The 27,011-nt window shown below is 53.0% G+C and overlaps 11 protein-coding genes across 11 annotated transcripts; 8 read left to right on the forward strand and 3 right to left on the reverse strand.

Moving 5' to 3' along the window:
- Positions 1-248: 248 nt before the first annotated feature.
- On the forward strand, positions 249-1,145 carry V2A60_003105 (SDR family NAD(P)-dependent oxidoreductase; the record flags this gene model as incomplete). Its single annotated transcript, XM_083254446.1, has 2 exons — positions 249-873; positions 922-1,145. 2 exons carry the CDS (start codon positions 249-251, stop codon positions 1,143-1,145), a joined length of 849 nt encoding a protein of 282 aa, XP_083110572.1.
- Positions 1,146-1,581: 436 nt separating this feature from the next.
- Positions 1,582-3,087, forward strand: V2A60_003106 (transcription factor domain-containing protein; the record flags this gene model as incomplete). The annotated part of the gene is made up of 2 exons (XM_083254447.1): positions 1,582-1,615; positions 1,670-3,087. The coding sequence occupies 2 exons, from the start codon at positions 1,582-1,584 to the stop codon at positions 3,085-3,087; spliced, it is 1,452 nt and encodes a 483-aa protein (XP_083110573.1).
- Positions 3,088-3,140: 53 nt separating this feature from the next.
- V2A60_003107 (phytanoyl-CoA dioxygenase family protein) lies at positions 3,141-4,119 on the reverse strand (the record flags this gene model as incomplete). Its single annotated transcript, XM_083254448.1, has 2 exons — positions 3,141-3,548; positions 3,601-4,119. 2 exons carry the CDS (start codon positions 4,117-4,119, stop codon positions 3,141-3,143), a joined length of 927 nt encoding a protein of 308 aa, XP_083110574.1.
- A 1,941-nt stretch (positions 4,120-6,060) lies between these two features.
- On the forward strand, positions 6,061-7,671 carry V2A60_003108 (uncharacterized protein; the record flags this gene model as incomplete). Its single annotated transcript, XM_083254449.1, has 3 exons — positions 6,061-6,663; positions 6,716-7,048; positions 7,102-7,671. 3 exons carry the CDS (start codon positions 6,061-6,063, stop codon positions 7,669-7,671), a joined length of 1,506 nt encoding a protein of 501 aa, XP_083110575.1.
- A 2,009-nt stretch (positions 7,672-9,680) lies between these two features.
- Positions 9,681-10,346, forward strand: V2A60_003109 (uncharacterized protein; the record flags this gene model as incomplete). The annotated part of the gene is made up of 2 exons (XM_083254450.1): positions 9,681-9,936; positions 10,036-10,346. The coding sequence occupies 2 exons, from the start codon at positions 9,681-9,683 to the stop codon at positions 10,344-10,346; spliced, it is 567 nt and encodes a 188-aa protein (XP_083110576.1).
- Positions 10,347-10,665: 319 nt separating this feature from the next.
- Positions 10,666-11,375, reverse strand: V2A60_003110 (NUDIX hydrolase domain-like protein; the record flags this gene model as incomplete). The annotated part of the gene is made up of 3 exons (XM_083254451.1): positions 10,666-10,866; positions 10,943-11,148; positions 11,216-11,375. 3 exons carry the CDS (start codon positions 11,373-11,375, stop codon positions 10,666-10,668), a joined length of 567 nt encoding a protein of 188 aa, XP_083110577.1.
- Positions 11,376-15,689: 4,314 nt separating this feature from the next.
- On the forward strand, positions 15,690-17,556 carry V2A60_003111 (uncharacterized protein; the record flags this gene model as incomplete). Its single annotated transcript, XM_083254452.1, has 4 exons — positions 15,690-16,199; positions 16,252-16,419; positions 16,470-16,555; positions 16,605-17,556. 4 exons carry the CDS (start codon positions 15,690-15,692, stop codon positions 17,554-17,556), a joined length of 1,716 nt encoding a protein of 571 aa, XP_083110578.1.
- Positions 17,557-17,987: 431 nt separating this feature from the next.
- On the forward strand, positions 17,988-18,363 carry V2A60_003112 (40S ribosomal protein eS30; the record flags this gene model as incomplete). The annotated part of the gene is made up of 4 exons (XM_083254453.1): positions 17,988-18,021; positions 18,079-18,104; positions 18,166-18,270; positions 18,340-18,363. 4 exons carry the CDS (start codon positions 17,988-17,990, stop codon positions 18,361-18,363), a joined length of 189 nt encoding a protein of 62 aa, XP_083110579.1.
- Positions 18,364-19,057: 694 nt separating this feature from the next.
- On the forward strand, positions 19,058-19,588 carry V2A60_003113 (uncharacterized protein; the record flags this gene model as incomplete). Its single annotated transcript, XM_083254454.1, has 2 exons — positions 19,058-19,243; positions 19,352-19,588. The coding sequence occupies 2 exons, from the start codon at positions 19,058-19,060 to the stop codon at positions 19,586-19,588; spliced, it is 423 nt and encodes a 140-aa protein (XP_083110580.1).
- A 1,580-nt stretch (positions 19,589-21,168) lies between these two features.
- Positions 21,169-24,219, forward strand: V2A60_003114 (uncharacterized protein; the record flags this gene model as incomplete). Its single annotated transcript, XM_083254455.1, has 2 exons — positions 21,169-21,886; positions 22,589-24,219. 2 exons carry the CDS (start codon positions 21,169-21,171, stop codon positions 24,217-24,219), a joined length of 2,349 nt encoding a protein of 782 aa, XP_083110581.1.
- A 316-nt stretch (positions 24,220-24,535) lies between these two features.
- V2A60_003115 (uncharacterized protein) lies at positions 24,536-26,835 on the reverse strand (the record flags this gene model as incomplete). Its single annotated transcript, XM_083254456.1, has 2 exons — positions 24,536-26,155; positions 26,272-26,835. The coding sequence occupies 2 exons, from the start codon at positions 26,833-26,835 to the stop codon at positions 24,536-24,538; spliced, it is 2,184 nt and encodes a 727-aa protein (XP_083110582.1).
- Between the last annotated feature and the right edge of the window lie 176 nt (positions 26,836-27,011).

A 27,011-nucleotide genomic window follows, 5' to 3' on the forward strand; every position in this document is an offset into this window, starting at 1 on the left:
GCTATTCCTCATTAGGAATCTGGGCGATGGAATTGGGAACCACGAGTTGCTGCCAACGTCAGAGAGTCCGGCTCGCACCATTGGTTTGGAATGAAAAATGTCGGTCGTTGGAGTGCCCGGCGGCACCCCCGCCGAACTGAGACACCCCGCATGCTTGCACCAAGCAACTTCATACAGTGCTCATCAAGCTCATAAGTATACATCAGCTTTACATCCGTCTGTTTCACGCACACACAATACCCTTTGAGATGTCGCTCTCAAACTTGCCACCTAGACCGGTTCGAACTCTTGCCGGGAAAGTCGCCATAGTCACCGGTGCCGGAGCCGCGGGCGATGATCTAGGCAACGGCAGAGCGATTGCCTTGCTCCTCGCCGAGGACGGAGCCTCTGTAATATGTGTCGAACGTGATGTAAGTCTGGCTCAAAAAACCGTTGAGATGATACAGGAGCAAGGAGGCGGCTCCGCAATCGCTTTCCGGGCAGATGTCGCTTTGGATGCAGACTGCTCCCAGTGTGTCTCCAAGGCCGTTGCAGAATACGGCCGTCTTGACATTTTGGTGAACAATGTTGGAATACTGGGACCGTCCGGGACCGCGGAGATTGTCGACGTATCAGCATGGTCTGAAGGTCTAGAAGTCAATGTGACGAGCATGATGCTAATGGCCAAGCATGCGATTCCTGTCATGCTGAAGAATGCGCCCGGCGACGGCAGCATCAGAGGAAGCATCGTCAACATGGGCTCTGTTGCTGGCCTACAGGGTGGAACACCGAGTTTACTGTATCCCACAAGCAAGGGCGCTGTAGTCAATATGACGCGGGCGATGGCAGCCCATCATGGCCAAGATGGCATAAGAGTCAACTGTGTATGCCCAGGTAAGTCGTCCTCCACGCACGCCGCTACATTCACTTATCAAGTTTCAGGAATGGTATACACTCCCATGGTGTACAATGCAGGCAGCGGCATGTCGCAAGAAATGCGAGAGGCACGACGTAACCGCAGCATACTGCGGACCGAAGGCAACGCTTGGGATGTTGCCAGTGCTGTTCGATTTCTTGCCGGAAACGAAGCGCGGTGGATCACTGGCACCATTCTTACAGTTGATGCCGGAGCAACATGTGCAGGGTTTGTTCCAATGAACACTTAGGTAGTTTGTAAACTCCAATTACCGCTTGCAGCGGCTAAGAGGCACTGAGGATGGCTCATGACTCGTCGATTACAGGGGAACTGCTGGCACGAAACCCCGGTCAGTCATCGAATCAGGCGTGATGACCTTCTGCACATGGTAGAAGATTGAAACTAATTCAATGCAAGAATCGAAGACCATGAAATCACTTTCCGAACCCGCTTCACTTCAACCAATCGGCTTGATAACCTGACTGTATTGGGGCCTCATAGTGTGGTGGTGGTAACGGTGGGTGGCCAAGAAGCAACGGCGCTAACGATGGCGCATGCGAGTTTCAACCTTTCATCAGGGTCTGAACTCTAACACGGCTATGCAACAAATATCTCTACGTTGATCTCCCAGCTGCAATATCGCCGCGACGTGCAAGCCGGTTCTTTCCTTCTGGCATCTATGAAGCATGGATAAGAACGATGCCCTAGCGCCAGTCAAGAGTATGATGCCCTCAACTCCCACTTCCTCTGACACCCCGCTAACAGCCGTCCCAGGTTGCAGCACATGCACCAAACGGCGCATCCGCTGTGATGGTAGCCGCCCAACTTGCTTCAAGTGTGAGAAAAAGGGTCTTGAGTGCCCAGGCTATGGACCACGACTGCGATGGGCTGATGGCGCGGCGTTTCGAGGCAAGCTCAAAGGCCGATCGCCGTTCGCCAAGCAAAAGTCGAACACGGCGCAAGCAGGCTCGGCTACAGTACCACCGGAGAGGGTGCAGTTGCTGCCTGTTTCTGCGCCTGATATGCTCCAGACGACTCTGAGAAATTCGCTGCCTCAGTTGATCGAATACTACGACAAGAACCTGGCTGGTCTGATGGTTTGGGTTGACTCTGCAGAAAACGCCTACAGGCGGACAGTGCTGCCGCGAGTGAAGAACACACCTGGCCTCAGGCTTGCGGTGGCTGCATTTGCCTCGCACCACGGGTCTTCTCGCTTCCAGCATACCATGGAGCTGTTTCCCGAAGCAGCGCGTGATGCCTGCCTCGGCATGATCTATGCTCGCGTGCAAGACATGACGAGTAGGCTGACTAACGGAGCTGAGCTTGACAGCCAAGCAGACATTGCAGACGCAGAGTGGATGCTGACATGCATCCTCATGATAGCCTGCTATGAAATGTCCAACTCTCAGGCGTCTGCAGCCGAAGGACACAGACTGGCAGCCAGAACCTTGGTCAACGTGTTTGGCGCGAAAAAAGGCTACAATGATGGACTCTTTGCTTTTCTTCGAAATCAGCTCGCTATTTACGATGTCTTGGTATCAACAACCTCCTTCAATTTGGAGGATATCCGGAATACTATCGTGCCAACCCCAGGGTCCAAAAATGTCTTGTTCGCCGACTATCTCACGTATCTACACCAAGTTACTCTCGCCTCAAGATTTCCATTACCAATGCCAGAGGAGGTGAGTGTCCTGCTTAATGGCGTTGACCTTTCACCTGATTCTATTCGGTTAAAGTTCACGCAAGCTAGAGGCGCCTCTCTACTTGCAGCTGGACGCCTTGGAATCGAGAAAGCCGCGATGCGCCAAGACTTTATTCGTCTGGTAGATGTTTACCATTATGCTGCCGTGTTGTATTCCTACCGCTGCCTCGGCTATGCTACCACCGATAACTCGGACTGGAAACCTACTGTGACCAAGCTTTTCGAGCAACTCCTCTGCTTTCAGTATCCTGGCATTTGCATTCAGAACCTGCCTTGGCCCATTTTCGTTGCCGGGACGGAGTGCTGGGGGGATGCCCGGCGGCAACAAACAGTTCGTGAACTTCTTGGAAACGTTCTTGCTGCCACCAACTTTCGTCATTATGAAGGAGTCTTGGGATTTCTGAATGCATTCTGGTCCGGAAACCAGGCAGACTGGAGATTCCTAGCCCAGGACTTGCAATTGAAAGGGTTCCGGATCCTGGTCATATAATCGATCACGAACGATTCAAACGCTACTTGATCTCCTAATTTAGGACAATCTTTTTATTTATTCACCGTTTCGGCATCATTGACGCCGAAAATGACCTTCATTGGGTCCTGATACTGATACAAACCTAATGCTGGCGGGAGGATCCCATATCCTAGAAGCCGCAACAACTGCGGCGAGAAATTACGTTCTTTTGCTACCTCGGGAGGTAACTCCAGGTATTGGTTCTCCTCCTGCCGAAGCGTGCCCTTGCACATGAACAGACCAATCGTCTCGCGGGCCTCATTGGTTGTGATATTGGCGCCTCCGGCATGGTAGACATTGCCCAAGAAGATGGCGGCGTCGCCAATTTCCAACTCGGCTGGAATTGCCTCCTCATCCAGGGGGCAACGATCAGGGCCCCATAGATGGCTTTTGGGGATAATGATCGTGGCGCCATTCTCCCGTGTTGTCTTCGTCAATGCCTGTGGCCACCTGTCAGAATCATCTGAGGGCGCTCAGAACGATGCTACTTACCGTAACACAGCCCATCATGACTGGCATGTCGCAGTTGCGGGTATGGTAATCAGCGTCGTCTCTATGCATCGACTGCTGTGAGCCGCCGGGCTCGACGCGAAAGCCAACCAAGGTTGTGATTTGCGGCTTGCCGACTACATGGAGCTGCTTCTGGCCCTCCCAGTATGTGTAGCGGCTCGTGAGCATCTGGTTCGCTACCCCGAGAAAAAGCGGATTGACGGCGAGCTCAGCGCAAGCGTCAGACTTGGCCAGGATGCTGTATGCCCGCTTTGTCGTCGTGGGGAAGAAGCCGGACGGGTCCATCCGATCAGTATCGAATGATGACTTGAGGTCGGCCCGGATTTGGTGGCAAAGCTCCTTGGGCACAAGGTTCTTCACAATCACGGCACCGTCTCTTTCCAGAATGGCCTCGAGAGCTTCTGGGGTGATGCTGGGATCGTTCGCGTAGACTGTGGTGAGTTCTTTGCCAGCCTCAGTGGGGAAAGGCTCGCCCGCGTGGTGCTCTGCAAAGCATGTCATTTTGGATATCACGATGCTTTTGCGTAGAATTGATAGGTAAAATTATTGTCTATTGATCCCGCCGTAAGAGACGAGCACTGACCGTCTTTATATAGTGCTAATGTTTCAATCTCTATATTCTTATGACGACTTCAGAAAGTTCTGTTTTTTTACCAAAAATGGGCATAATGGTGAGAAGCGTGACCATCAGCCAACTGGTAGCGATGGCGGTCTTGGCAAAGTGACGACTGGAGATTGTTCTTTGTGTCGCGTGTGGGGAAAGGTTGTTGGTGCTATCAGTACAGGCACGCCGATTCTCGGCAACTAATTTCTCAGTCCAATTACCGAAAAAGGCAAAGTCTCAAGTCTTTCTCATCAGAACTGCTACTTTGGGAACCACGCTTCGACGCACAATAGAAGCGGTGGGTCATTCGAAACGCAGCGACAATGGTAGCCGAGATAGCTCTCTTCTAACAGCCATTTCTAGGCATAGAAAATAGAAAAAGGGCAGGGGGGGGGGGTGGGGGGGGTTGAGAAGTGATATCCCTTTACGCCTCCGACCACACCCAACTTGCAAGACAAACTGCTATTCTCGGCGTTTTGACTAGCAAGCTTGATACCAGCGAGTAGTTCCTTGACGCGGCAGAATCTACAACGTAATCACTGGGGAACATGTACTTGCAAGGTTCCTTCGCTCGCTTCGGCTGGACTCCCAAACACTGACTCTTAGGCTCAGTTGCTGCGTGTGAGCCGACCTCGATGCCGTGCGCATGGTAGTACGAAACCAGCTTCTCGATGAATCGCGGAAATAGGCTCGCGTTCAGGCCGGAGGGGTCTGCAAACGGAATTGGATGCCGACTTCGTAGCCGGAGAAGCAGGTGCGTGCAGCCACATTGTTGGCAGCAGTAGAGGCAGAGGGCTGTACTACCCGACATTATGTCGTTGAGTGAAGAACAAAAGCACTACCCTATGTATTTCATCACAGACCGGTTGCCCTGATCTATTTGTGCTTGAGGTATAACGGCGGCGGTTCCTCATTCACTATTTTATATTTCCTATATGAGAGGGGCAACAGAATCCCGGTGGCCTCTGCCTTCTGTCCGTTTACATACTCACACCACTGCTATAGTTTTTCCCCTTTACATTTTATAAATTCTTGTCTCTGTGTAAGATGTGTCTTGGCACTGTACATTTGGTTCGGGCTTCTATTGAATGTACACAGACGCCTCTTCTCATCCACCAAGACCCGGCGCAAAACCACTACTGCACAGTTTCTACATATCACGTCGGCCACCCGCTTGCAAGCTGCCTTTTGCAATCTGATGAGGCGTTAAGAAAGCTTCTGGTACTTGTGACGGGGTAATGCTACTACAAGTTGTTTGTGGCATGGTTCTATATAGAACGCCGTCAGCCGGTAACTAGTTAGTCGAAGGGCACACAGGCATTACGAGGGTCAAACAACAGCTTCGTCGTTACAAAAGCCGAAATACATATCCGGATATCTTAAATAATCTTGGTAGTTTTAAGTATTTAGATAAGTTTCTTCTCTGTTGACCTAGGTTTCTTTCTTTCGTTCTGTTCTATTGCACTTACTCTCTTGGCTTCCTGATTTTCGTCTCTTATTCGTGCCGCAGAAGCTTTTGTTGCATGCCAACATAGTAGAGATCTAGTCATCTCGATGAGACATCTATCCTTTCACTCAGCTTGGCCGCGCCTTCTACATATTGTTGTACCAAGGCGGCGCGGCAGCTAGATTCATGCTCATTGGTGGCAAATGAACGACTAGATTTCCGGATGCTACAGTGACTTACAGTGTGCCCGGTAACGCTGTGCTTACGGCCGAGAATTCCATAAGGCCGGAGCGTAAGCTAAAGGTTTATCAGCCTGCAAATAGAGCTCGTAAAGACATTTGTTATCTTTGTTATTCTCCTAAATTCGTTTCTTCTAGAGAGTCATAGCACAATGGTGAAAATCACAGCTTTTATCGGGGTCTTGCCCGCGGTCGCGTCGGCCGGCTGCATTTCCTCCGGTGACCATAGTACCATCAACAATGCGCTGCGGGCCGGCGGCGAGGGTGCCGTGGTGCAGCTGTGCGAGAATTCTTTGATCAAGATTAGCGATCAGATCGCGTTCACGGCGGATAACCAAGAGATCTCGACGCAAAATTACCCGACCGGTAGCACGCGGGCGACGATCCAGATCGACCCGGGCAGTGCCGCCAGCACGCTGATCGCGGGTCGCTTCAACAGGATCAAGATCAAGAACGTCCAGCTGGACGGCAATCGTGGAGGGGCAGGCTTTAACCAGACGGGTGGCGCTAACATTGAGATTGGTGGCCAATCGACAGGACAGATTGTATCCAATGTGGCGTCCAGGAATCCCCGCGGCTGGAGCTGCCTGCACGTTATCGGTTCGGGCAATGACGATAGTCCGTGTAAGCAGGCCACTATCGTGAACAATGACATCGGCCCCTGTGGTCAATCAGGTTACAATGACCAGGGTCAAGGTCTGTGGGCGGACGGCATCTCACTCGACTGCACCGATTCTCTGATACAGGGCAACACGGTGCGAAGCTCTCGTCAGGATAATAATTCAACAGGGTACTGATGGCTTACAGATCAACGGCCCTACAGATGGCGGCATTGTGATTTTCGGCTCGCCAGGAAGTACGATCAACAATAACACCATCATCTCATCCCCCGAATACCTTGGCTTCGGTGCTATCAACATGGTTGACGGCCAGTATCAGGGCAGCTACTCTGGCGTCAAGGTGATGAACAACAAAATTCAAGGCAAAAAGATTTTCAACCTTGGCATCGGCATCGGGGCAAACGTGTGGTCCTTCAACGACCCGTCTGCTCTGCATGGACCGGCAGAGATTACCGGCAACAGCATCATTGGACATGTTGTGTTCCCGATTGCGGCCAATGGATGGACTGGTGGTATCACGGTGTGTTCTTTTAGGGTTCGAGAACAGTGTCACTGGGACTAACTCGTAGACAGGTTACCGGAAACGATGCGTCAGGCGTCACTCAGCCCAAGTCGAGTTTCTCTGACGCATCACACTGTGTAAACACAATCCAGCAAGTGTTTGAGCAGAATGCAAACTTTGTCTACTTTCCAGCGGGAGTGACTGGATACAAGAATCTGCAACCCGAGTTTGTAGGGTCCAGCGGTAACATGACCAATTTTCTGTGCAGCAGCCTTCCTCTTTCCGACACCAAGACTTTTCAAAAGGGCCAGCTTGACATAGTGTCAGATTCCGGCCCGTTTGCAGACCTGCATGGAGTGACTGCGCAGTATCAGGGTGACAACAACGTCGTGGTCCTGAAGGGCGGGCAGCCGGTGTGGGCGAGCGGACATACGCTCAGCCAAGGCTGCGGCAAGCCGAGTGGATGCCGGCTGCGATTCGGCGCTGACGGGAGCCTGGGCACGTATTACAACAATGCACTGCAATGGAGCTCGAATACGGGAGGTCGCGGGAGCACGATGGTGGTGCTGAACAAGGCGCCGTGGATCCAGATCAAGGATGGATCTGGCAATGTGATCTGGGATACAACCCAGAGCAGCTAAAAAAAAAAAAAAAGAGACAAGGAGAGAGAGAGAGAAGGCTGTCTCGGCTGAGACAGAGGCTGAGGGGCAGTTAGGTAGCCTTAAAAATGAGAGACTGTGGAATTCCGAATACATTGTCTATCGAGCGACATGTCTCGGTATCCTTTGTGCTGACAATGGAGCCTGACTGGTGAGAGGCTTGAGCAGAGGGCAGGCAATACGGAGTAGGCATCCGGTATACCAGCAACAGTAAGCAGGTGAGACAAGCCTGCTTGCCAATCCGTAGTTATACGAAACGGTGGGGAAAATCGCTGCCCTATTCCGACGTGCGAATCCTTTAGGAGCGCCAGGTTGCAGTTGTTACGTTGACAAGCAGACAAGGCAGTATTCGGGGTGTTGGCCCGGATTGGCAAGCGGACTACAGCCGGTGGTGCGGTGACAGGCACTGAGTACTGATAGTTAAGAAGTGAAATATCTAGGCTCCCACGAAGCGCAAAGGGAGCGGCGGGTAATGCATACGAGATGGCAAGGGTATGGAACTATCGGCAGCAGGCTGCATCATGGATTGCTACCCGGGCATATGGGCGAGTAGGTGTTCTTTTTCTTCTTTTTGTTGACAAGCGGGAGTGCTCCAGGACAAAATAGTAATAATGCCGGGAACTGCCATATGCCAAGACACCATGACGGCAATGGAGATGAATTTCAGCGGTCCTAGTGCGGTTCGGTTGCATCATTAGCGTCGTGTGATGGAGATGATGGAAGTAGGATATGGCATTGTTGAGCTGGTTGCTGGGCCGAGATAGTTGAAGGTTGCGGCAAGAAATGATGATGGTGCAGTGACTAGGGCTGGGGCTCCGCACCAACTCCAGCGGGCACCTGGCCAGCGGTGGTCATTAAAATGGGGTGCTGAGCGGGTGTGGCCAGTGGCCTCAGCGGTTCAATGGCATAGGCAGATAGTGGCTCGGTGGTTTTCCCGGGAGGCATTTAGTGGAAACCCGCCCCAGCGCGGGTACCCCGATCGCCCGCTACGGGTATTGCTACGGTGCTCAGTGCACTTCGTATGACGCCTTATAGCGCTCTACTGGCAACTGGGTAGGGCTCTTGACAGGTGGGTGAGGTGGGTGAATACGAGAAACCCCACGGCTGAGCCGAACCTTATAAAAGCGACTGGAAGGGGCTCGCATTTCAGCGCCATGCTCGCTGTGGCTTCCCCTAACTAGTCTAGCGCATCGCCTTGGCCCTCGCGCCTGTGGCGATCCCAGACTGCTGACCTCATATTATTACCTTACTCAGTGGGCGACCAAAACAATACGTAGATGCAAAGAAGGAAAGAAGAATCAAAAAAGGGAGTCGAGACCGGAATAAAATGGAATGAGATTGTGTGTCTGTTTAAGAGATGGTTCATGGTCATGGATACTCTAATACTCTGGTGACGCCGTAGCCCCGGTGCCTCGTGCGATATAGAGAGCAAAGGCGAGAAGAGACCCTGCGAAGCCCGATCGCCGCGCCGACGCTACGAAAGCGATCTACAGTGGGGGAGGCAAACCTCCCGTACGGTTTCCCACCACACAAAGTACCCAGTAGTGCACTAGCCTGGACGTCATCAGGCCATAGAGCTAGTTGCCCCCCAACCCAACCCGGCCTTCTTTCTCGTATTGGCATCTCTGCAGGGCTGCCCGGAAAAGCATGGCGCAGAAACCCTTGCGATATTTACGTCACATCTCCAAAGCCGTGGTGTACTTGTGGCCGCCAAGCTGGGGCCGATTGAGGCGGAGGGGCAACAAACGCGGTGCACCCTGCTCATGGTTCCTTGCCTTGTCCAACTAACAGACAAACTTTGCATTCACAAGTACTTATAGACCGAGGCTCGCCCTTGATTGTCGACCGCCAACCATCATCGTCTCCCTCGTCTTGACCATTAATCAAATCCTCTTGCAACTCCTTCTACCTTGAACTACTTGGCATTACTCCAACTCGATCCCTCTAAGAACCCATCGCCGCCACCACCACCACACCCACACATGCTCAACATGAAGACTGCTGCGGTCGCCACCTCCATCCTGGCCTCTGCCATGGCCGTCGCCGCCCAGGATATCCAGTCCAAGCCCTTCAACATCCAGCTCACGTCCGACGACGCCACTGTCAACGGCCAGTACATTGGCGCCTGCCACTCCGGCGCCGCCATCGAGAGCCTCTGTCTCACCACCCGTCCCGTCACCATGCATCTCAACTCCACCAGCGAGCAGGATCCCAACAACGGCCTCCTGACCTGGCTACTGCCTTCCAGTACGTATACTTTTATAAGAATCAGCCAGCCCGGCACCGGAATCAGCAAAAAAAGAAGAAAAAAAAGCTAACGAGCTCGCCAACTCTTCTTCTCAACAGACCTCCCTGTCGACTCGGCCATGCACCTGGTCAACGATCCTTCCTCCAACGTGGCCCAGGCTGTCTTCTATCCCGGCCCCAATGGCGGCCAGTACGTCCAGTTCACCGACGACAAGCTCGCCCTCTTATCCGGCGTCGACGACACCAAGGTCCCCATTGAGGCCGGGGAGCCGAAACCCATTGAGAATTGGTACATTTGCGACTCCTACTATACCTCCTACCGCTACAAGACCCTCAGCTGGGTCTACGGAAAGGCCCCGCCCCAGAACCCTACATGCGTCAAAGTCTCCGTCAAGCGCAATTACGAGTAAAGAGGCTCGTTCGTTGCACGCGAAACTCTCCCTATATCATGACAGACGGTGGATGGATGCCTCGGCCAGGCTGAGGTGTAATGGCAGCACGTGTAACAATTAGATCATAATGAGCGATACTGAGTCATTCTGTAATAAAAGCCATCTAAACATAAATCATCGATGCTTGTGCATGCTAATGGAGCGCTCCATTCAGGTCAGTGACACTGACAATCACCTTGTTGAAAGGTTCTTGATGTTCCGTCCCTTTACTGAAGCCCCTCCTTCAGCTTCTCGAGACTCCCGACCTGGTTGAAAAGATTGTTCAGGGGGAGGAAGATTACTTTAGCTGAAGCATCTCCTTCAGCTCCTCGAGACTCCCGACCTGGTTGAAAAGATTAAACAGGGGGAGGAAGAGCTCCCCGTCGCGCTTATCCGTGGGGTCATTGGAGTTTCGAACTCTGGTGCCCTTGACGCGGCCTGCCCACAAGTCCTCTAACTTCCACCATGCCCAATCCTCGGCCTTCTCCGGCTCCATGACCTGAACGGAAAGAAGAAGAAGAAGAAGAAATTAGCAACAGCCTTTGGAAAATGTCTGCAAGCGATCCCAGACTTACCTTGGGCACCGCGTGGGGGTCCTCCATCTTGCACAGAGCAAAGCAAGTGAGAAAGTGCTTCTTGTCGTCCAAAAAGATGTCATTCGTATATGCAAAGGTCTTGACGTGGTGGCAAGTCAGGTTCGTCTCTTCCTTTGGCTCTCGCTCAGCGCATGTAGACAGCTCCTCAGCCAGTTCCGTCTTGCCGCTGGGAATCTGCCATGTGCCTTGTCGCAACATTCATGTTAGCTTCTTGTGGCCCACCGAATGATGCCGCACTGTACTATTACTTACCCGCTCCATGGCTTCCTTTGCGTCTGCCAGCCAGGATCAAGCCGTCTGCATTCGGAATGAAGGTAGAGACGCCGAATTGTGGCCACAGTTGCTCCCACTTCGTGGTATCGATCTTGCCGCTGGCTTTAGGTTTAGCAGTATGGTGTGATTCTTGAGCCATTTTTGCAAAAAGGTGGTTTGATGAAAAGACACAAGTGTTTGAATCGATGTTGGAGTGGTAGATGTGCTGTTCTGAGGTCAACACCGCGGGGATTTGTTGGTCTTTATATGAGTCTTTCAAAAGTGGGGGTGCATCAGGCTTCGCCATGTAATGTCGCCGTCGTGCGCAGTGAATCGTAACACGAAATGATGCTAAACAAGAAAATGACGTTGAAAATTATGTGTGCTCACCAAATTCTGCCTGACAGTCGAGATTCCTTTCATGATACTGTGTCATTGGTGTTCAACGTCGACGCGTGATTCGGTCAGCACATAAAACGTTGCTTGTCATACACAAATGGCTTAGACGGAGGAGGATTCTGTATAAATGCACTGCCACCATGTTTGCCTTTGATATTTACACTTACTTCCCCGCACCCGCCCATGCTTGGCTCGTGTGCCAGTGTAATAGACGTGCACGCACCTGCTGCACCACCAGAAAAGTCAGAGTGCCTGATAATGCTTGAGTGGCACAGCGAGGCACCAGCTGTCTGGCGCTCCGCATGATGTTACGCAGAGCGCACCTTGGAATGTGCCCTGGGGCGATTCGGAGACTTTACCTAGCTGACTACTAAGGTAACAAGAGGGACGTCATTGACGTCGCTTTGAGGGCGGTGATGCTCGCCAGGCATCAAAAGCCATCACAACAATATCAAGCTTGTGCTACACGCAAGTCGACTCAATACGCCAACTCATTCCTTTACTTTAACTGGCTACTAACATCTTAAAGGAAGCATTGACCCGGTTTTGCTGTACCATTACTGAGTATATATTGGCCGCGCCCTCATGAACTCGTGTGGTACCCACCTTCCGCAGGGCGCAGCAAGGCGACCGGCTCAGCAATGATATACATAACAGGATATCTTTGAGCCGGGACTTTGGTGCCCAAAGAACGGCTGTAGCCGTTGAATTTTGTCAGCGGAACGTAAGTAGTGCAGAAATTATATCACTACATGACAGTACGAAATACGTCTTAGCGTCGCCTTCACCTCGGATATCTGCAATTCAGCCTGGCCAGTTGCAAAGGTCGCCTGCCGCTCGACCAAAAAGTGCGCCGAGTTTACCCAGTCGTACTCTCCTTTGCCAGTCTCCATGGCGCTGGGGGTCGCGCCATCTCAGCAACATAACTGTTGTCTATTTACACATGGCACTTGCGCGGTACCGAATGCGCGAAGAGTGTTATTGGCATACATTGTAATGCCTTTGGGAGAGACAGTATTTTTGTCTTGTTCTCGTTTCATGAATCCACGAACTGTCAGTGAGCCGCGGAGCTGTGTCGTGGACATGTTGTGGTTCGTTACAGTATCGCGACCGTTGGACCGAGGCAGCAGGGGTTCCGTCTCGGCCGAGATGTTGGGCGGCAGCTGGCCGTTGAACTTACCCTTTGACCTGGGCTCTGGATATGGGAGCGACCCCAACCGCGCCGTCGTGAAGGGGTGGCGTTGGTGGAGTAGCTGGTGTAGATGTTGACAGTGATGAAAGGCTCATCAACCTTGGGAGCCTTGTACAACGCCTCGTTGCTATCAGTAGTGTGCGGCCAAAGCGGCCGATCTAGATAATATTATGGTGAAAAAAAGGACAAGTGGCACTCTTGTTCGATGTATGTGTTAATGCTGACTCTCTCCATTTGCCTTTACAGTGAGCACCATGAAGCCTTTAAATCCACTCTTCCGCTACTGTACAAGACTTTGGCCGCAACTCGAGCAAGTAGCGAAATTAGCGAAATAATGCACCACATCTTCCTAGAGCTACCGACACTATATTTTCTCGTACAGCACAAGACAAACTCGGCGACTTTTCAATAAGAAGGGGCATCGAAAATGGAGCAGACTTCGAATAAGCTGCCTAAATGTTTACTCACAAGACAGAACCTTGATGTGATAATTGATCACAGACTGTGTTTCCTGAAAACTACCATTATGTAAGGAAGGTATCAGGATAGTTTCTAGAAAGAAAGAAAAAAAAAACCTACCAACCGGCCACTGTTGCCGAAAGCATATGAAGAGGTTGCACGAGTGCCGAACAACTGTGGCCCAAATAGCTAGCATATATATCACCTACATTCTACACAACACAGGCGAGGTTTCTGTTTGGCCCATCCACTGTAAACTCTCCGGGTGACTGTGGCGGTGCTCACGCCTCACGATTGGCAAAACCGAAAGACGAGAAAGCGAGCAAAAGGTTTAATCAGACGAACGACGGTGTGGCAAATCGATGTTTTCGAGGTTTATGCCAGCGGCCTTCTCCCCATCAGCGTGAGACATTGAATGAACACTTTGAGGTAATAGCACAGCGTATCATGACAGAATGGGCCCGTCGAATAAGTAATTCAGATGCAGGGCCCGAGCCACCCGCAGGACTTGCTTCTTTCTGGTCAGTTGTATGATGTATCCCACTCTCGTGTGTCCGCTGGTTCGTTGATGTGCTTAGTTGTGCAGCCAGTGCAGTAGCGTGATATGAGATGCACTGTCTGATGGGCGATTGGCCAAACGAACTGCATGCGATGAAACGGCCATGGCCACCTACGGCTTTCAGCTGGCACCGTAGCCAGAGCAATAAATATCCCCAGGCACGCACTTTTTCTATACACCGTGGCGATTCAGTCGACACTGCCAAAAGAAATAAGGCCCTTAGCCGCAACCTCTGTTGCCCCGGAACACTTCAGGTCCGGGAGGATCGTCGACCTCCATTCGCCGACTAGATTCAGTTTGAGCCGCATGCTTGACTGGAGGGGGAAAAAAAAAAAATTCTCGGCCACTGAGAGGGTCTTAGACACAAAGGAGGTCATTGATGTACGTGACTCGCAGGATCTATATCATCGTGACAGTGAGCGAGACATCCCGTCATAAATCGGAGATGCTTGGACAGTGAACCAAGCTGCCAATCCGTTCAATGAAACAAGCTCTGAAAAGAGGACGCCAAGACGCTGAATGGAAGTGAGAAATAGACAATCGCAATTTGAGGAAACTTGAGAGGGGCAAAGAGCAACGCAGACTTGACTGGCAGACCAAGAAAACTTAGTTGGAAGCTGGCTGGTGACGCCCCCGGTATTGCTTTTTTTCTCAATCGTCGGAGGGGTCTGGATAAACAATTTAATACAATGGGAAGCACTCCCGGTTACCAGGATCAGCAGCCGCTGTAGTGAGACATTTTGCGTTCAGACACCCCGAAAGGGAGCGGATTGTTTATTCGGAACACACTCTATCCGGCTCATTTTAGTTCATCGCTCGGCCATTGGGCTCATTCACATCTACGACATTCCCAATTTTGAGTAATCCTGGGTTCCGAGACTGCTTGATAGCATGCACGTTTTTTGCCCACCATCTTCCAACACCACCAACACGAGAGCCGACAAAGGACCAACTCCAAGTAACAAGATTCCTTACCCTTATGACGCCTAGTTAATACAGGCTTTCGTGCTAACTTTTGTTAGCGTTCGTTGGGACGGTTGGTGCCACGATGCGTTGCCACGCCGTTTCGCCACGCGCGGTCGAATAGCACTTTTTTTTTCTTGGTAAAACTCGGCCTGTTTTCCCAAGTCTGTGCGGGCTTGCATTGCAATCCAACCACAATCAAGACTCTGCAACCTTCTCCGGAAACGCAACGTGCATCCGCAGAAAAAAGCATGAAATGCCTGGCTCCAGTGGTGGCGAGAGATGTGTCTTTACGCACGCGGGCTAGGCTAGGCGACAGTTGCTTTTTCCTGATCATCCAAGTAACGGTATATAGTACTTCCTTTGCGGCTTGCGAACAACATTGCTTTGTACAGCCATCATCCTCAATGTCAATCATTTTCCGGTATAATAACTAGTCGCTAGGCGTGGAGCTCATCTGATGTACTCCTTGCCTTGAGCGTGTAAGTGAGCACAGGCCAAGATGTGTACTACAGGTGACAGTGGCAAACCAAGCAACAAGTGATGCTGTCTTACTTGTTAGCGCTCTTGGACCGTCCAGTTTTTGGGGTCGGAGAAGCAAATTGTCTTAGCCGTCAAGAATCCGAGCAGTCCACCGTCCACTCCTTCACAGTACTCCGTCAATCCGTATCCGTACACTACCTGCATATACTAGCCTGCCCATAGATTGGGAACACTGCTGCACCCGAGATGAAAAAACAAATAATGAGGCTAGGGCCAGAACGAGAAGGAAGGTTACTCAACCCATCTATGCCTCTTGGATATATATTGTGGCTGGTTTCCAGGTCTTGTGCAGACTCTGATGCCCGTTTCCCACGTTGTCTTCCATCTGCCGCCCTACAGCCTTCTACAATAACGTCAACATGGATCAGCTTCCACCCGGTATCACGGTTTACAACTTGCCAACCTCCCCTCCCATCTGGGACAGTTTGGGCATCTTTTACATCACATGGGCTGCAGCATGGACAACACTGGTATTCAGCGGCATGATCTTCTGCTGGATCAACCGCAAGAGCCCTATTCTCAAGATTCGCGGCCTGCCTCTTTCCTTTGGTGCTATTATTCTCCTTCATTCTTACTGGATCCTCGCTCAGATTACCTATCCCATAGCGCACACCATGCCCCTTGTACTGGCCTACGATATTCAATTCTTCTTCATGGGCATCTACTTCCCTTTGGGAATCGCTCTTTTCCACGCCTCCAACCTACGATTCCTGCACATCGCCAAACTTCAGAAGCAGTTCACTCACCCAGCTCTGCGTTTGAAAGGCCGTGGGTGCAACGGGGCTAGCACTTCGTGGCTGTGCCGCTTGAGAAACATGGGCTACACGAAGCGTGTCATGTCCCTTATCAGTGTTGGCATGGTCATTCAGGTATCATCCACTCATACAATTCCAACATCGTATAGTGTTAACAGTTTGATAGGTTCTCCTGACAGTGGCTTGCTGGTTTGCTGTCAAGAAATATCATCCTACGTACGGTTTATCTGGCACTGAAATGAAGAGCACTACACTACCTGCGCAGGTCGCTGAGCTAGGCCGCGGCTGGGAGTGGTGGCCTTCTCTAGTTTGGCAATTCATCTGGACATGGATTGTAAGTAAAGCTTAACTGAAGCATAATTACACTATGCTGACACTGCGCAGGTTGCACCTGTCCTTATCTACAGAGCCTGGGGTATCCGTGATACGCTGGGCTGGCGTACTCAAACCATAGGTTGTTGTCTTTCCAGGTGAGCATCAAGAAAACCTCTTTGAATGTTCCCGGCTAATGTCCCCCAGTCTTCACGCCACGCCCATGTTTCTGATTGCATCTTATGTTCCTGCCTTTGACAAAGTCAACATGTACTTTTCTCAAAGCCAGTGGATCCATCTGTCCATCATGATGTTTGAGATTTTCACTGTTTTCGTTCCCGCAGCACAGGTCATCCGACTGTGGATGCTGAACAAATGGGCGGCCGATACAAACTCGAAGTGGGAGACTCAATCCCAAACTTCGACGCTGAAGTCGTCCGCCACTGCCGAGTGGAAACTCTCCTCCCTCAGCGTGGCCGAGAAGGGCAAGGTCATGGACTTCACCGATAGTGAAAATGGCGACCGCGTCATCACTATGAAGGCGCTTGAGCATGTCCTGACAGAAAACCCTGCACCCCTTCTGGAGTTTTCCGCACTCAATGACTTTTCCGGCGAGAATGTTGCATTCCTCACTCGCGCTGATCGCTGGAAGAGGTCATGGCCGGCTGGCAAGCCAACCGATGAACAGAACATTGAGGTTTACAATGCTGCTCTGGAGATTTATACTGACTTCATCAGCCCGCTAGACGCTGAGTTCCCCTTGAACCTAGCCTCAGCGGACTTGAAGAAGATGGAAAGTATCTTCGAGAAGCCTGCTCGCATTCTACGTGGCGCGGCCAAAGTCAACCCGGCCACACCATTCGACTTCGAAGGTCCTATGCATCTTGGTCGTAGTGGCTCCGAAACAGACGACACCTCGGCCTATGCGCAGTATACGGGTGATATCCCGGCTTTATTTGACGCGGCCGTTTTCGACACAGTTCAGAAGCACATCAAGTACCTGGTTCTCACCAACACATGGCCCAAGTTCGTTTCGGAGATGCAGGCCCGCAGAAAATCCGAAGAGACAAGTCGCAGTATTTTTACTGCCGCATCCAAGACGACCATTGGCAGTCGTGTCTCGAGCAAGATCTCTAGCATCATATCATCCATCTTTTAAAAGCCCCTCCAGAAGTCATACCTCTTTCGTTATACCACGTCGCTCATTGAATGAGTGGCAAGTTTCTCATGTATTTATATATTGGCAGATTACATAGAAGAAAGATGCAGGTGCAGAAATCATAGCATCGTAATCCAAGATCTAATTCATCATTTTTCTGGTAGCGACGTTTGCCCAGTCACCGAGTATCGTAGGTGAAATCAAATGGTCTTGCAACCGGTCTGGCGGAAAATCGAAGTGGACCCAAGACCACAGGCTAGTACTGATGACTAAGCAGACAAAAAGCGGAGCCCAGCTTTTTCGGCAGGGCAGTGGCGGGACTGTGACTCACGTGAGTGTCGCCTCCCACCCACAACCATTTACCAAAATCCAGAAAAACCCAGTGTGCCTAGTCTCATCAACCACAGGTATCGCCAAACTAATCAATCACCATGGGTAAAGTTCACGGATCGCTCGCCCGTGCCGGTACGTCGCAGAAATCATCATTGTGCCAATTTTTCACATTTTCTAACTCATTTCTAGGCAAGGTCAAGTCTCAGACCCCCAAAGTACGATGCATCGCTCCGACCGAACCACCACGATCGATTGCTGACCAAAATTCCATCACAGGTTGAGCCTCAGGAGAAGGCCAAGACCCCCAAGGGTCGTGCCCTCAAGCGCCTCAAGTACACCCGCCGTTTCGTCAACGTCACCCTGACTGGCGGCAAGCGCAAGGTTAGCACGACCGGACATCTCGATGAATCAAGGATTCTTTGTCGCTACGAATACTGACTCGGAGATTAGATGAACCCCAACCCCGGCTCTTAAACATATTACGAATTGATGGGAGTTGAGAAAATGAAGTTTGGCATGGCGGAACCGTCTTCTGAAAAAGATGCTACGATAGCAGAGAAGACGTTGGATTTTGTCGGGTCGGCCGCATAGCTGAGCAGTCTGCATAATGACTAGACATGCAACGAGGCGCAACGACTTCACACGGCGTCCGGTGTCCTTTGTCAATACAAACAAAATCACATCTGCAACACTGATGGCAAAATATTGAACGTGATACTCGGAATTGGTCAACAGTGCCAAGACCGGCTGATGAGTGCCATCAGCCGACGGATTGGACGCAAGCGACCTATGCAATGGAGAAGCAGACTAGGACTGTCGTAATCTCAGTGACGGTTCAGGACCGCATATCGACAACAGCTGCGTTTTCAACCAGCAGATACCAAATTCACGTAGTGCTACATCCAAACACTTGCCTCCTTGTGACACGTTCCAACTTGCACGCGCAGCTGTAGGAGTACTGATTCAGATACCGCATTTTCACAGATACTTAGTTATGCCCTGACATTTTAGAGTAGCCAGGTACTTACCAATATTAGCTGCCACGCTGTTTGCTAATGTCCTCGCGCAACTTACAGATCACGTGACGCATTTGTGCTGGAGCTTAGCTTCAAGAACATTTCTAGCGAAAGAATCACTTCGCCAGTTGCAGTACCAAACGGCAAACAGAATGGCCAGCACGGATATGGATATCGATGCCGCAGGTACTGCTCCTGCACAGGATGAGTCGCTGATGCAAACACACGAAAAAGCGACCGCGGTACGGTCCATTGAGGGCTGGATTATCATCGTCACAAACGTTCACGAGGAAGCAGATGAGGAAACGATTCAGGACACTTTTGGCGAATTCGGAGAGGTGAAAAATTTGCACTTAAATCTGGATCGTCGAAGCGGCTATGTCAAGGCAAGCCCCCCTCTGCTCGCAGAGTGTATCAGAACAGGATGACATGCTAACTCAAGGTAGGGTTATGCTCTGATCGAGTACGCAACTTTGGAGGAGGCCAGAGCCGCCATAGACGGCGCAAACGATACCAAAATGCTTGATCAGACAATACAGGTAGACTTTGCCTTTGTACGGCCGCCGCCTGGCAAGGGAGGGCGCGGAGGAAGGGGTGCTGGGCGACGGTCGGGACGCAGCCGAAGCAGGAGCAGGAGCCCCGAGCACAAAGATGCTGACGGCGATGTGGACATCGAGAAATGAAACTCTGGCGCTGTCCAATACCCCCAAATATCTACAAGCCGATATGCAGGCACTTCGAGCCAAGTACCAAGAGACATATCGGCGCGCATATCGCGACTTAATAGGTACGATTACGGATGAGCGATGGTCACAATAATTATGCTGACGTTCACTAGAAACCGAAGATGAATGATATCGCCTCTGCTCACCAATATATCACGATGCATCGCCCAAAACCTTCGGCTAAGCATGTGCGGCATTCTACACCACGGCACGCCGCCGCTATTGAACGGAGCATAACCGTGATGACCCTTGTAAGCTTGGAACTAAATAATATGACAATCCGCCATGATCGAATGAGTTTCACTATGAACACTATCGGACTGGATTTTGGTCCCTCGGGGAGTTACTGGCTCTACTTTAGGTACAACCGGTCCGCCGGGAACACAAATGAGAGCAGAACTAAACGCCCATGAAGTGTGGCAATTCTGGACAATTAATAATCATTGATCTAATAAGAGAATGTCGAAACAAGGAGGGTCGGAAACAACTAGAGAGGCTGCTGTACTGAGTATTGAGTAGTGCTGATAATTCGCAAATTCGACCAATGCCGGTGTTCCTGAATGATCCCCACAGGAGCTCACCGGCGAGATCCCCACCTCAACTTTCCAGGGTTGGGCAACCTTCATCATCTCCACGTAACTTGACGCGATTTCATCGATTCCGACCCGAAAACACGAGGAGTAATGGACAACTTTAGTCGCTGAACAGCCCTTGATGGTGTGCCAAATGTCGTGGCTAGAGCAATGTATAATCGCGAGTCTCGAATCATGCGCAAGCTGCTGGGGAAGCCCGCGAACGATGCTTCCGTTGGCGATGTGACTGCCCCCAGCACCAGTTCTGCCACACCCACAAGCTATCGGCCGATAAAATCGCAAAACGCTGTGCACCCAGTAGCTGCACCAATATCCTGCCTCGATGTTTCTGCTGACGGGCGCGCCGCCGTCCTGGGCGGACCGCACATACTCAAGACCTTGGTACTTGACAGCGTGGGGAAACATAGCTTCAGTTTTAGCGACGGGGTTGACATTAGGGCTTCGATTACATCGCAGAAGACTTCCGGAAGCAGAGCGAATGTTGTGGCTGATCAGCTCAATATCCGTGACGTCAAATGGCACGAAAATGGCACAGTCTTCACGGCTTGCGCCACTGGGCGGATATTCGGCTATGATTTGTCTCGGATCGATGCTGGAGGCTCTGACCCTCTCGAATACATACAAATTCAGGAGGATAGCCGCCAAATAAATTCGTTGGATGTCAATCCACATTTGAAGAGCTGGCTGTTAGCAGGCAGTCAAGACGGGATAGCACGCGTCTTTGATGTTTCCGCGGCAACTGCTACACGATCGGGTATTCTGACATTTCGACAACGATTTTCTCCCTTGAAAAACAATGAGTCAATTAGGAAAGTAATGTGGTCGCCCCGAGTCGGACATGAGATGGCCTGCTGCACGGAGGGAGGTGTTGTTCTGAAATGGGATGTCCGCCAATCGTCACGACCAGTGCTGAGAATTAATGCCCATGAAAAGTCATGCTCTACAATGGCGTGGCATCCTGATGGGATCCACCTCATCAGTGCAGGATGGGACTCAAAACTTCATGTGTGGGACTTGGGCGCTTCAGGCGACAAGCGACAAAAGCCAAAGTGGACTATCACAACCCCGGCGCCGGTGTCATGTCTCGCTTGGCGACCTGGCCTATGGTCTGCTACGGCGCAAACCCGTCGTGTAGCCCAGGTTGCAGTAAGCTACGATGAAAGCAGCAACAAACGTTATGGTGCATCGGTCGTCCACATTTGGGATCTGGCCCGGCCGACTATGCCATACAAAGAAATCGAACGCTTTGATTCCTCGCCATCTGCCCTTCTTTGGCGAGATCAGGATATGCTCTGGACTGTCGGTCAAGATGGGTTTTTCAACCAGTGTGACGTGGCATATGCACCCAAGTCCATTGACAGACTGTCCACGTCGGCCATGGCATTTTCACCGCGAGGCGATGTTGTCATGTTCTTAGATGAACGCGCGCAGCAAAGCCGTCCCCGTCCCATTATGCATCACAGCGAGACTCCTTCTCGCCCGACCTATAGCTCCAGTCCCAACGCATATATGCTCAGCGGGAGCAAAAGCGATTCCGAAGAAGATGTCTTGGGCACCTTTATTGGCCCCCGGCGCAAGTTGGCCCATCGACGTCGACTTAGTGGCCGGTCTGGACAGTTACTGAGCACTACACCGCCGTCGAGTAATAGCTTTTCAGATGAGGGTAAGAATGTATTGGGGCTTGATTTGTCGATTGGTGTTACTGGCATGTTTAAATCACCGCAAGTAATGTCTTCGGGTAAATTGCCAGCGTCAACCAAAGTTCCGGTTTATCAGTATCTCACAGCAAGCTATCTTGAGATACTGGAACGCGTCTTACCAAACAGAGACGATAAAGCCACTCTTGCTCAACGAGTAGGGACAGCTTTGGAGGAATTCTCGAGAGCTTCAGAAAATGTACGTCTGTACAGACTATCTCAGTCATGGCGCGTAATTGCGTTTGCCATGGATCTTCTGCTGAAGAAGAGGGCAAGTTACCACTGTGAGGCAAGATCATCGCGGTTCCAAAAGATACAAGTGGATGGGACAAAATCCGCAAACGCTTTCAAGCCACCTGAAATTTATGGAACTAGTCACAATGGCGAAGAGACGCCACGCAGACCATCTGCTCATGCAGGCAGTATAGATAGTAGACTGCATGCAGTGCGGTCGCTTCTATCAGAGGAGATAGAGAGTACATCGAATGTACCCACCCCTATCGCGCGGCCAGCCGATGCGATGCTCAACAATACATGGGAAACTGGCCACTACCAGCACGGGAAGAAATTAACACCCATTATTGAACCAGAGAGCTTCGACCTAGGGCCCTCCGTACACACTTATAAGGATGCGGCGTTTTCACAAGGAAGCTCTCATGCAATTTCAGACAACAGCCGAGAAAGTGAGGTTTCCGAAGTATCCATAACCGAAGGCTATGACTTTTACGATACTGAAGCACTCTCAAAGGCTATTGACGTCCCAGAGCCAAAAACGAAGGAAGCAGCTGATCGGCGCCAATCACGAATCAAGCCTTCTCGCCACGATTCAGAGGATAGCATGGCCGAAATGTTTTCTGTATCGTCTGGAGCGAAGCAGCGGAGTCTACAGTCCTCATCTGTAGAAATTGCAGGCACCGAGAATCATGCTGCTGCCTACTCTTTGAAAAACAGCAGTGGCAGCGCTGAAACGCAGTTCGAGCCTAGGATCCATGGTGATACACAGGTGCTCAAGTCAAAGCCGACTGACTCACCAGAGGATGTTTTCATGATTTCGCAAACAACTGCCTCTACAGACGACGCATATCCATCTCAACTCTCCTTTGCTTCGCAGTCTGACTCTGATCAAAACGCCTCCTTCCAGCAGTCTACAGCGCCCGCCGACCCTGTTGCCAGCCCCGTTAATAGCGTGAGCAGCCCGGTTGCATCATACTACAACGACCCCAGGTCTTATATTATCGAGGCCGACTATCTACCATGGCCTGATGACCCTACTTTTCTAAACATGAAGGGAGACCACACAGTGCCAGCTGCTCTTGACCCCTATCTTTCACTTAAAAGGGCTTTTGACTTTGAATGTCGCTCCTCAGCCGTCAATGCGGCCGCCATGGTACTGCTTCTCCGGCCGCTACTTCCAGATGACATCATTGACACACACCTGGCACGAGGCATATTGCGGCAGCATCACCAGCGACTGATGCGCATGAGCTTATTTGTAGAAGCATCTTCCTTACGCAAGCTGTGCATTCAAGGGTGGCCAGAAGGCATGCCTGACTGGGGCGAGAATTACACTGCCATCTTTGGTCCTGCGCAGCAAGGTGTCAAGACTGGCTTGCTCTGCTCCTCATGTCGAAAGCCACGCGAAGTTGACCCCAGCAGCGGTCGCGACTCTGTCTGGACCTGCGAGCGCTGTCGCGCCGTCATGGCGCCCTGTGCGATATGCAACCACCGCGACGCAGAGGTCCCCTCACACATCCCTGGCGACGACCTCGATTCGGAAGACACGGACTCGGGCCAGTGGGTGTCTAACTGGTGGTGGTTCTGCCCAGGATGCGCGCACGGCGGACACGCCTCCTGCCTGCAGATTTGGCACGGCGCCATGGAGGCTGACGATCCCAACTCTCAGCCGACCAAGTTTAGCGGCGGCTGCTGTCCGCTCGACGGCTGCGGACACGCGTGCCTGCCGGGCAAGTACCGCGGAGAGCTGGTTACGGCGCGTGCGGACGAGCTTGGCCGTGTCGCTCTTGATAGCACCCGCGCCCGGGACGAGCTGCGCGGTGGCGTTGGTGGTAGCGGCGCCGCGGGTAGTCGGCGGTCCAGCCCCGGCGGGCGCGACCGCAGCGTGCGCAGTGACAGCTATGACATACCGCAGAGCAAAGCCGTTGGTATGGCGCGCGAAGCGCTCAATAAAGGCGGCTCGCCGAGCTCCGGGGGCATACTGAGCTCAAGCCCGGGCCGGGTCCCAGGGACGGGCGAGCGTGAGCGGCGCAAGAGCGTCAAGTTTGTCAAGACGGACAGGTAGAAACACGCCATGTATCGTTTTGGCATCCCTATACATGAAGCAGGCGTACATTGGCGTTTTGATTTTATTCTAAATTTTTTTGCGGGGGCGGGAGTTAAGGACTTGGAAAGTCATTCATTGTAAGATTAACGTATTATATGTATAACAGAGAGACCAGAATCAGGCGATTGAGAGATTCTTGCTCTACACGACCGCTTTTTTTCCTCATGTTCTCCCTGAGTTGTGTCGCTTGTAGTGCTATGTACATCTACTTTCTTTCGTTTTTCTTAAAGCTCGCTTATCTAAGTTTCTTCTGGTATGTGGCTGGGTGTTGTTATTAACCCGCGACGTTTTCCCGCAGGCCTTTGGTGCGGAGCGTGAACTTGGTCTCGGGACTTTGGAACGGCAGCGCAAAGTCCGGGTTCATGCCTCCGGCACCGGATATGCCCCATCCCATAGCCAGCGGGGTCTGCTGCTGCTGCTGCTGCTGCTGCTGCTGCTGCTGCTGCTGCGGCTCGTCCGCCAGAGCCGCCGAGCGTAGAACGTCGCCGCGCCGCGCGTGGGCCTCGCTGTCTGCACTCCCAGGGCGGCTCCCTCCGGTGCTGCTCACGTCGTCGCTACGGGGCAGCAGCGGCGAGAGCGACGAGGCCGAGGGCGCGCGACCACCACCAGTGGCGGCGGCGGCGGCGGCGGCAAGCCGTCCGGCCCAGAGCCCGCGCACGCCGCCCCTTTTGCGCTCCGGCACCTCGTCGCTGCCGGCGCTGCCGACGTACAGCAGGTACTTGAGGTTGGGCAGCGTGTGGCGGATGTCGACGACGCGCAGACCCTGGGCGGCGCACAGGGCCTCGAGATTCTTGTTCAGCAGGAACCAGGCGTACTCGAAGCGCCACTGACCGGTGGTGGAGCCGCCGCGCGGCAGAAACAGCGGGAACTCGCGGCGGGCCGCCTCGGCTGATGCCGTCATGGTCGTTGGTGTCGTCTTGCCGCCGCCGCCACCGCCGCTCTCGACGAGGTGCGAGATGTCGTCGCGGAGGTAGGACCGCGAGCCGACGACGGGCGCCACCGCGTAGGGCAGCGGGTGGGCGAGGTAGAACTGCAGATGGCGCGCGAGCAGCGCGACGAGGCCGAGGGCCGCGGAGAGGGCGTCCTCGCCGACGGTGCGGGCGACAGCGGCGTCGTAGACCGAGTTGGGCAGCGGGATGCCGCAGATGCAAAACGACAGCGGCGGTGCGCGCGGGACGGGCGTGATGGGGAAGATGGCGGCGAGGTCGGCGCATATGCGCCGGCGCTGGCCACGGATCTGCTGCTCCGTGTCCTCGAGCAGCCGCCGCGATGCCAGCAGGCGCTCCTTGTTGCCGACCATGTCCTCGGCGCGGGCGCGCTGCAGGGCCCGGCCCTCGGCGATGGCATCCCTACGCGCGCGCAGTGACGCGCGTAGCTCGTCGCGACGCTTCTCCGACTGCCGGTTCAGGCGGCGCTGCGTTGTCAGGTACTTGTTGGCGAGCACCACGCCTTCTTCCGCTGCGTCGGCGCAATCGCCGTCGCCGTCGGCGCCGGGCTCGTCGGCCGTGATCAGCCCGTTCATCTGCTGCGCTACGGCGCGCTGCGTCTCCTCGGCGTCGCGCAGGGAACTCTCGAGATTGGCCAGCTTCATGAGCGCATTGTACGACGACGTCGTCGCGGGTCGCGGGTTCGGGCGGCGCGGTTCGGAGATGCGCTCCGGGAAGTCGAGCGAGTACACGCCATCCTCGAGGTGGAAGACGAGCGCGTTGGGGCGATACTCGCGATTGAGTGTGGTGGATATAAAGTGTAGCCTGCGGAGGTCGATGAGCTCCTCGAGGAGGAAGCTCCAGGTACTGTGTTTGGGACGGCGTGTCCATACTCGGACCAGCACTCGGCAGGCGCGTGCGACGGCGGATTGGCACGCTGATAGGTTAAAGAATCGAAAGTCAAAGTTCTATGCCGCAAAAGCGAAACATCGTGTTAGCCAATAAAAGCTGCTTCCAACAGCAACATCCCCTCCCCCGCTTCCCTTTCCTCTGCCTCTCCGGTGAAACTTGAAATCAATCATACCGCTGATCGCTCCCCTGTTTCGCTAATGTATATTGGCTCTTCCGGGCTCGCCGGGTCGTGCAGGGAGAAGAAAACGTCGCCGACCGCCTCGTCCGCCAGGTCCTCGAGTCTCTTTTGCCGGCTGGCCGGGCTCGAGTGGGCATTGCTCAGGCTCGCACGCCGCTGGATTGGCGGCGCCCCGACGCGATAACCTCCGCCTCCGCCTCCGCCTCCACCACTCCGCCGTCTGGCAGGGCTCATGCCGGTCAGGTTTTCCGAGGAACGCGACGGATGGAGCGACGGCGAGCCGCCGCCTCCGCCGCCGCCGCCCGTCATGTCGCTTTGCGACTCCTGCAGGACAGCAAACTGTGACTGCTGCTGCTGCTTCTGCTTTCCTTTTTTCGCGTGAGGGCCAAGACTGCTAGAGAGGAATATGTCGGCGTCGTCGGCGGAGCGCAGGATGTGGGCGGGTGGCGCAAAGGACAGGTTGCGCAGAGACAGGCCGCGGAGGTGCCGCAGCTTGCGGTTCTGGGCGAGCAGCCGCGGCCGTCCGGGCGGCGGCGCGGGCAGCGTAGACGACGGCATGACAATGACGACGGCGGCGGTGGTGGTAGTGGTGGTGACGGTGGTATTGCGCGGCAGGCATGGGCAGCGTGCCGGGCGGAGGGTCGCTGATTCATAGCACGGGCGCGGCCATTGGGATGCGTGCGCCCGTGTCTTGCAATGTCCAGCCGTCAGCAGCAGCAGAGGAAGGCGGCGGG

This window comes from Cordyceps javanica, chromosome 2, assembly GCF_051103115.1.
Source record: "Cordyceps javanica chromosome 2, complete sequence".
Lineage (NCBI taxonomy): Eukaryota > Fungi > Ascomycota > Sordariomycetes > Hypocreales > Cordycipitaceae > Cordyceps > Cordyceps javanica.